We start from the raw sequence: 8,968 nt of genomic DNA, 5'->3' as shown, positions 1-8,968 counted from the left end.
ATAAATTTACTACAATAGTTATGATACACCTACAAATCTATACTATAATAAAGAAATCAGATTGGGACACATGTCATTAAACGCCAAGCTCTCCAATGTGTTTTCCCGCCTAAATAGAGTTATCGCTCAGAAAAATTTATTCAACCTGTGCTTCTTAAAGATATAATTTTTTATTTTTTATTATTTAATATATAAAAGTACATTAACTTAACCCTTGTAATAAATAGGGTTCTAACAATTTAAAGAAAAATCTTTAATAATCAATTTGCAAATAAAAAGAGAAGAAAATGCGGTGGGAGGCGATTCTTCTTCATACGAGAGAGGAGACAGTCAACTTTATTCCGAAGATCAAGCGGAAAACGGTGTCGCATGGGAAGCGAAAATACTTCTGTTATATATGGCATGTGTATGTTACTTGATTAGTTTACAACTATTTTGAATTGCTCTAAATTTAAATTTTAAATTAATTACCATTATTATAACTAAAAGTTTCCTTTTATATGAATCCGTAAAAGTAATCTATTCTCAGCTAGTTATCCTCCTAGTTCTTTTAGGATTCTAATTATTCAAATATTCATACTTTCTCAACAAGTAATATATCCCCTATATATGTGCACACAAGCCATATGTACATGCACGTAGTTTATTGTTTTCTTGAAACTTCTAATAACAATGGGCGTTCCAAGAAAAATCACCAAGAGCTTGAGTGTCCGTAAACATGAAGAGACACGTGTCGGTAAACTCGTTCACCAATCAACAAGGACAATCGGATCGCTTCCAAAGGATCTTTTGATTGACGTTCTTGCCCGAGTTGCATCGTGTTCTTTCACTGATCTTTTTAACGCCAAATTAAGGTTAGTCTCCTAATCTCATAATCTAATATGTTTTTTTAATTCAACTAGTTTTGAGGTACTATTTTCTTTATAAAATAACTTCTTTATAAACTGAAAATCATAGCATCAAAACCAGTTTCTATGTTTAATGTAGTCTTCAACACATGAATAATCAAAGAAGTATGTGACTTCTTTTAAGCTTCTTGCCATACATGTGTGCGAGAATTTTTATTTTCAAAAGTTGAATGATATTGTACAGAAAAATCACATGTAATATTATGGTTGCTTCATAAATACATACATAATCATCATTGTGCCCGAAAACTAATTTTATTATTATGTTTAAAACAATGTTCTTGGTTTTCAAGGGTTTATGAAAACAAGAATAAGTCTCCAAGAATCATATTAGCAAACGTATTTTCTTGATTTTCTGGACGTTGTTTTTCTTTCGACTTAAGTTCGGTTTTATTGTTCACAATTTCTTTTGATGTTGTTGTATAGTAAACAAGTTTTTATACAACGCACTTTTTGTTATAATATGCTATTAATATTATTGTATGTATAGGTCTATAGGGTAACAAAATATTCCGTATCTATTTTCAGTTGGTTGTTTTTAACCCCTTTATCTATTTTAACCAGTTAATTTTGTTGTTATACAGTTGCAAGGAATTTCTCGAATCTACAAAAGATGACTATATCTTTCAACATATTTCACTCGACAAATTTCCGGCTCCTCACTGGTTTAAACCAAGTCAAAGAGAGCATTCTTTCTTAACTCACTGCTTTAAAAAAGGAAATCCCGAGTCACTATTCAGACAAGGAATGGTAAGACTAATTAAAAATGTTTATATATCTTTAGGGTTGTGTAAAATTCGATGTAATTGGTAGTTCGGTTCTCAATCTATGATTGATACTAAAAAATTTGATTCAATGAATCTAGCATGGTTCATTCATTGTCCGGTCTAAAACCAAATCATATTTTTTTTTTTCTAACTTTTGATAGAATGAGATCATCTTAGGCAAGAACCAAACTGAATAACTGGCCCATTGGTTTGGGTTCAATTTGTGGTTCAACTTAGGATCAACCCAGTTCTAATCTTACACTCTTTGATTAATATCATCATTCAAACTTTTAATTAGCTACAATGATATTTTTTTTACAGATTGAGTATTTTAAGGAAGTTAACGTCAAATTTGGGCTAGAGCTTTTGAAAATGGCGGTTGAGAAGGGACATTTAGAGGCGACATATGTATACGGAATGATTCTTCTTTTAGGCGGGGATCAATCGAGTCAAAAAGGATTAAAACTTTTGAATTCCATGAAATATTCAAAAGCAAGGCATCGGAATGTGCGAGATTGTAGAGATAAAGTTGATACGATATTAAGTCGAATGTGGATTAACAACCGGATTACTTTGAAAAAAGTCAACACAAAATGCCAAGAACGAGATCACGTCATTCGTTTTGAAAAGAGGGGTTGGAGTTTAGATGAAGATAGTGAAATTTCAAATTGTCATACATGTTTATGGTATCGGGAGCTTGTTTATTTTTGTAGGATCATGAATGTTATTGTTTAAAAGTTTAGTCAACGTTAAATATCAAGAATGTATTCGAACTTATTATTATCAAGCATATAAATTTGTTATCTTAATACAATAGTTATTTCAGACTTTTCTCTATTCACTAATTTATGTTGAGAAAGAGGATAAATGGTGAATTAAGAGTTAAATCTATTTCAACAAAATAAAGAAATAAAAATAACAAAAAGGAACAAAGACAACTCTTCAAAAATAACAAAAAAGGAACAAAGACAACAAAATGGTGAATTACGAATTAAGTATCATTATTTTAAAATGTCAGCATACGTAAAAACAATAGATCAAACTTATCGTAACAAATAGTCAAATATATCCCTAAACTAAATTTGTTGTCACTAGAGATGCACAAATCGGGTTAGGCTTCGTACATCCAACAATCGTCATTGTCATCGGTGAATGCAGTAGAATTTCAAGGTTTAAGGTTTTGGGGGTTTCGATTTGAGAGTGAAGGTGGATGACAAAACATGATACCGACCGAAGAACTTGGGTGGATTTGCGACGTCGTGGGTGGTGGAGCTTTCGGGTTTTTAAAGGCTTTGCATTTAAAAGAATGAATGTGAAAGATGAAGATCTAGAACCGTTGGCACTTGCATGTAGTTTGGTCATGTTTTAGTGATTAGAAAACATCGAAATTTCAACTGTAGATTTTCAAGTGGTCGAATTTGCACAGTGAATTTGTTTGTCCGATCGTTATCTTACACAAGCACCGTCAGTTTGTTCGTTGCTTTAAGATCTAACTAGTTCGATCATCGTCTTTTGTTGATTTTGATTGAATTTTGAATTCAAAATTTCAGATATTCAATCTTGTTCTTGAGTTCGCTAACTCGGTGAGGTTTAAGGGTTGTTGCAGGTTATGGTGGGTTTTTTTTGGTGTTTTGTGAAGAGGGAAATTTGAAGAACACATGTTTTTTTTAGAAGTCTGGGAGGTTTTTCTGGGTTTGAGGGGATCAATCAAGGAAGACAATGTGGAAATGACAATAATACCCTCCTCATATGCATTGCATGTGAGGGTAGTTAATCAAGAAAATAAACGATATTAGTGGCAAAGGTTGTACCCTATATCAAAAAATGAAAATAAAGGTTGGGTTTGGCCGATTTTATAGTAAAAGGTATGAAGTGTAGTTTAGGTATAACATAAAGGTTGATTTGTGCAATTTTGTCTAAAGTTGAATACGTAATTGTGCTTAATTTCTTCATTGACATTCCGATATAAAAATGTAATCAAAATAGAGTAACTTTTTTGTATCGTAAGCCATATGAGTGCCAGTACGGCAGTAGCGTACCGGTATCATGACGAACCGATCATCTGTACTGTACTGGTATTGGTATTATTGGAACCGGTATTAGTTTTTATGGCTTACGATCGATGTGAAACACGTATCGATATTCTTTTGGACATATCACGATTTTAATTTTTACACTTTCTCTTTCGTTGTTAAAGTGAGTGTCAGTAATGTAACAAAGCAAATCGATACCATTAAATTTCCACCGGGCGAAGGAATCCTTCTTTTGGGGAATGGATTTTTTATTTTTAATTCAAAATCCAAACTGAAAATCGGGTTATTGAGTTTTATAAAAACCAAACCGATCAACCGGTTCAGTTACTTGTCATTGGCAAAACTATATTGACGTTTTCGTGAACATACCAAGTGATTTGATATTCATAGCTTATCATTATAGCCAGTTTGGTAATTCAATCATCAACTATAAACATAGTAAAAGTCTTTACATAATATAAATAATAAACTTTAAACTAAAGGATTGGTTGGAGCCCTTTGATATAAAAAGGGACTCTCCAAAAATAGGCGTATGCCACTTAAAAACAACAAGCACACGGTATTCTTTAGTAAAAGGCGAAAGAATAGTTCGCTTTGAGATCACTGTGTGGCTGCGTAACTTTCAACATCCCACCTGCCTTGCTTTAAATAGTGGAATTTTCTGTTATAACTTCACCATTCCTCCGATGTGGGAAAAATTTCTCTTTTACCAGTTTTGAAGTCCCAGACCTTTCTAGTTTTAAATTTGTTCTCATTTTAAACAAACGATTTTTAAACTATCATACCTTTCTTTTACACATACTCATTTACAAAATAAGAGTAACAGTGATTTCATAATTAAAAAATGCAATTTATGTTGACGAAGAGAAGTGTAAACAAAAACTCAAAAAGTGTGTATATAGTATGCTTTTAGAGAGGAAATACAGATTATTTGAGTGTCCTGAGTCTTGCAATCATAACCCTAAAGATAACAAACAAGTGCATTCATGACACGCTTTCATGACGCTGTTATAAAAAAAATGTCCCTTCTCATATGCGGCAATCGAACCCGAACTCGATGGGTAAACCCGAAACCCGACATATCTGGGATGAGTTTGGGGTCGGTTAATCGGGTTTGGGATGGGTTTTAATTTTTTTCGTGGGTTTGGGTTTGGGATTTGGTGATATACCCGTTTACCCGACCCAATTACCCGATAAAGTAAACCCGTTTACCCGATTTTATATTTTAAAAAATGTAAATATATAATACATCCTTTTTTCTATACACATAAGTATTTTATCCCGTATACATTATAGTTATTTGATATATTTCTTTAATGATAATACTAAATGTAACTGATTAGTAGTTACCCGATGGGTTTTGGGTCGGATATACCCAACGGGTAAACTTTTTAAAATAAATGGGTAACCCGAAACCCGCGGGTATACCCGATACCCGATGGGTGTTTACCCGCTAGAAACCCGACGGGTTTGGGACAAGCTTATCTAATCGGGTTTGGGGTTGGGATTACCTAAACCCGTCCCAAACCCGACCCATCGCCATCCCTGCATATGCCAACCAGGTCACTGAGCTAACACACCATAATATTTCCTCATGACAACAGATTACTACACTAAAGTAGTTATTCAAACCACTAAAAGATGCAAAATATAATATCTCGAGGTAAACGTTGGCTCGGCAATGAAGTCATGGATTAATGTCATCTTATTTGGATCCATTCTTGGTAGTTGACGACGACGCACTTCAACTTCAAGTCTTGTTATTATCTATGTAGTTCTACCAAGAAGCTTGGCTGCAGCCTCAGCACTAGCTTCAATCCCGCTTTCATGGAATTTCTTTATTATTTGAAGTGGTATGGTATGTTGGTTAGTTAGACAAGCAGTTAATAGAATAATATGTTTGCAATCATGCCGCATATCACATCAAAAAAAAAATCTTTTTCGCTAAATGATCCAGTATTTCTGTGGTAGTTGAACAGGATTGTTTGTGCAATACGGTAGTGGTATTTTCTGTTTAAAAGCGTGTGTTTCTAGAGTGTTCTCCAACCACTAGTAGTTGTCTTCGACCTCACGCCATAAGGTAACAGTCTGCCCTTTGAATTTCTACATATTCACTTGAAGTGTTGAGGCATTCCTCCACCATACGCGTGTACAAAAGGCTTTCGTAAACGCTTGTGGCCAAGCGATGAGCTATCCTCTTACAAATGTTCAGAAGTATGATTGCAATGCATGTTAAGCTTACTACTTGGTAAGTTCCAAGTGTTAACGAGTTCTGTACTCCCTCTAAATCCAGAGGATTTTTAAACAAGACTTAAAAGATTGTTGTTTTGTGTGTTCTCGGCCTTTTGCGTGAAATGATTTAAAGATTTAGAAATGCCTATTAATGTTTCTTGAGTAGGCCGAATCCCGTTCTGAAGTTGCAGAACATAACCGTTCGTATTGTCATTGGTTGATGCAACAGATACAGATGAAAACATTTCACTCAGTGACTTCCATCAATATGAACAATGCACTACCAAGATTATCAACATGTTGCATGATACAACAATTACTTTCTTAAATATACTCCAGATTGTTATGTGCCTTGTCTGAGTCGTCTCGACTCATACAAACAATCACAATCATGGTGATAAGATAAGACTATATCTTGTGATTTAATTATAAGGTACACAATGCCCTGTCACGTAGCCAATGGTCTTTAACTAACAATATAATTAACCATTAAAACTCAATTAAAAAAAACTAACAATATCACTCCAATATAACAAAACCTGCTTGAACTAGTTCCAGAAAGAAAATTAACCTTACACTCTTACAGCAGTCAAAAAAAACAAAAGTGTTGTCTAAGCAAATTCAACAATAATATATCCAAAATTTATCTTCCAAAACTTAGGAAGTCTTTGGATCACCATAGATTTAGACTGGTACTGGCATAGGCAAGGGCTCATCACCAAGCACAAGTGGTGGCCTGTATTCTTCAACTTCTTTGGGTGGGAGTGCGACCACATCATCCTTAGGCATATGAATTACAACATTGTCCGGCAGCGGTGTCTTGGGCCCAAGCTTGCCAGTTGGGTCCCAGTCAAGCATGATCTTAACCTTGATACCAAGAACACCCTGTTTGATATTAACAAATTCAGTTAATTCTTGAAAATGTCATCTAAAAAGCGTAAAGTCAATTCCTAAACCTGTCTAAGAAGCACATGTCTGACAGCAGAGTCGATATACTCCTTGACTGGCTGACCAGATGATACCATGTATCCATCCTTGAATTTCATTGACTTTGCACGTTGAGCCCTAAGCTTTCCACTAACAATCACCTGAAAAAAAACGACCAAAAATCGTTGGCAAACGTAACAAATTGCTAAAAGAAAGATAACCATGTATATACATACCTCACACCCTTTAGCTCCATTCTCCATAACAAACCTTAGAACACCATAGCAAGCCCTGCGAACAGCAAGGCCTCCAAGAAGCTTGTAACGCAACGACTCAGCCTGAGCAATAGCACAAAGACCTCTGTTGTTAACTCTTTCAGCATAAAGCTCCACACTGTTTTCTGGGAACTTAAATCTCTTCTGAACAAGTGACGTCAGCTCCCTGATTCTCCTTCCCTTCTCACCTGCACAATCAGGTTTAATATCCCATTAACCAAAGAGTTATTATTATGTCTAATAAAAAAAATGCAACAGTTTTTAAATAAATAAGAAAAAAGTACAATCAGAATTTACCAAGAACGTTCTGGGTACGGGTAGCCCTGATTATAATCTCCGTGCGCATGGGTGTAACCCTAACTTCAACACCAGAGTATCCATCCTCTGCAAGTTCCCTGGTGAGGACCTCATTCAACTCGGCAAAGAACACGCCATCGGCAACAAACTGCAGCCAAAACAATTAAAAACTACAATATAATGCACTTAAAAACATAAACATACGATCCACTTGTAATAGCAAATGAACAAACCTTTCGCTTTTTGCTCAGTTGGGTCGCCATGTTTGTCAGTAGTGTATTGGGTACAACAAACACGGAGCCTAAAAATTCATATCAAGAAATACATAAACAATTAATCCTCATGGTAAAAAACTAAAAGCTTAAATGAGATATATACAGCAAAAAAAACTTTCATTTGAACCTATTAACACATTCATCAATAAAAATAACACATGTATATAAACAAGATGGTGTACTAACATCTTCCTTTTGCATTACTATTGCCAAAACTATCAAATTACATTTATTCTATTCAGTATTCACAATCATGTTGCTTCAACTGAAATAAATAATCCAAACATTGATATCCATTCAAATTTGAAATAATAATAATAATAATAATTAAATAACAATAATAATACGATTTATAACCGCATTTGACAAGACACGAGCAATTGATGAATGAAACTTGTACACAAATTAAAACTGGTGGTTTATCAACACAAGCAAGATGTTACAGAAACACACGACGAAGCATGTTATATTGAATTATAATTGGAGCACCTATGAAGCAGATAACTAACGCAAAAATAAGGTAGTTTCATCACTACGAACAGAGATTCATCTTAGAGGGCTAATTCTTACCAGAAAAATTAACATAGAGAGCTAATTATTACCAGAAACAATAAGAAATGACAGAAGAGCAGAAGAAACCCTAACCTTAAAAGAAGAAGCAGACGATTCGGCGATGAAGAAGAAAGAAGAGACGAAAGTGGTTAGGTAGTTAGGGTTTAGTATTACATTCGTGGAATGGGCTTATGACCCGGACTGAAGCCTATCAAATAAGCCTGTTTTCGGCCCATACCAATTGACAATTAAGGTTAATTGGGCTTATAACTGGTACAAATTAACTCGCAAATCGCAATGATTGATTAGTCTAGAGGTGTAAAAACCAGTTTGGTGACCCGGCCCAACTTAACCAAAAAAAAAAAAAAACGGTTTGTGGTTTAGCCCAAACCGTTTAGACCCGATCTAACTCGCCAGTTTGTAGTCTTATTCTAAAACCAGTTTGGACTCGGCCCGATATGAAAAACACATGTAAAGAAACCGGGTTTTTTTTTTTGAGAAAAATGCAATTTGCGTCCCTGTGGTATGTTCTAAACATCAACCTGAGCCCCTAAATTAAATTTTTGGATGTTTGAGCCCCTGACTTTATAATTTCATAACACTTTGAGTCCTTCTGTCACACTGCCGTCAGTTTGACTGTTTGAGCCAGGGGTAAGACCGTCTTTTGGCATATATTATTAATAACACTTTGCGTCCCTATGG

The 8,968-nt window shown here is 34.7% G+C and overlaps 2 protein-coding genes and 1 non-coding gene across 4 annotated transcripts; 1 reads left to right on the top strand and 2 right to left on the bottom strand.

The window, feature by feature from the left end:
- The first annotated feature begins 654 nt into the window (after positions 1-654).
- On the top strand, positions 655-2,458 carry LOC110922738 (putative F-box protein At1g67623). Its single transcript, XM_022166953.2, has 3 exons — positions 655-854; positions 1,493-1,658; positions 1,997-2,458. Exons 1-3 carry the CDS (start codon positions 673-675, stop codon positions 2,408-2,410), a joined length of 762 nt encoding a protein of 253 aa, XP_022022645.1. The 5' UTR covers positions 655-672; the 3' UTR covers positions 2,411-2,458.
- A 1,743-nt stretch (positions 2,459-4,201) lies between these two features.
- Positions 4,202-4,321, bottom strand: LOC118489557. Its single transcript, XR_004887578.1, has one exon. It is a non-coding gene; the product is annotated as a U5 spliceosomal RNA (small nuclear RNA).
- A 2,084-nt stretch (positions 4,322-6,405) lies between these two features.
- Positions 6,406-8,447, bottom strand: LOC110920819 (40S ribosomal protein S3-1). 2 transcript variants are annotated; one of them, XM_022165018.2, is made up of 6 exons: positions 8,360-8,447; positions 7,673-7,740; positions 7,440-7,587; positions 7,104-7,330; positions 6,897-7,028; positions 6,406-6,825 (listed from the first exon to the last, which is right to left on the bottom strand). In XM_022165018.2, exons 2-6 carry the CDS (start codon positions 7,700-7,702, stop codon positions 6,625-6,627), a joined length of 738 nt encoding a protein of 245 aa, XP_022020710.1. In that variant the 5' UTR covers positions 7,703-7,740; positions 8,360-8,447; the 3' UTR covers positions 6,406-6,624. The 2 variants fall into 2 exon arrangements, with proteins under 2 accessions (XP_022020710.1, XP_035842692.1); XM_035986799.1 differs by lacking the exon at positions 8,360-8,447 and adding an exon at positions 8,285-8,327.
- Between the last annotated feature and the right edge of the window lie 521 nt (positions 8,448-8,968).

The sequence above is a fragment of the Helianthus annuus genome, chromosome 17, assembly GCF_002127325.2.
Source record: "Helianthus annuus cultivar XRQ/B chromosome 17, HanXRQr2.0-SUNRISE, whole genome shotgun sequence".
Taxonomy (NCBI): domain Eukaryota; kingdom Viridiplantae; phylum Streptophyta; class Magnoliopsida; order Asterales; family Asteraceae; genus Helianthus; species Helianthus annuus.
The sequence above is the reverse complement of the archived record's forward strand: the minus strand, read 5'-3'. Positions and strand labels throughout refer to the sequence as shown.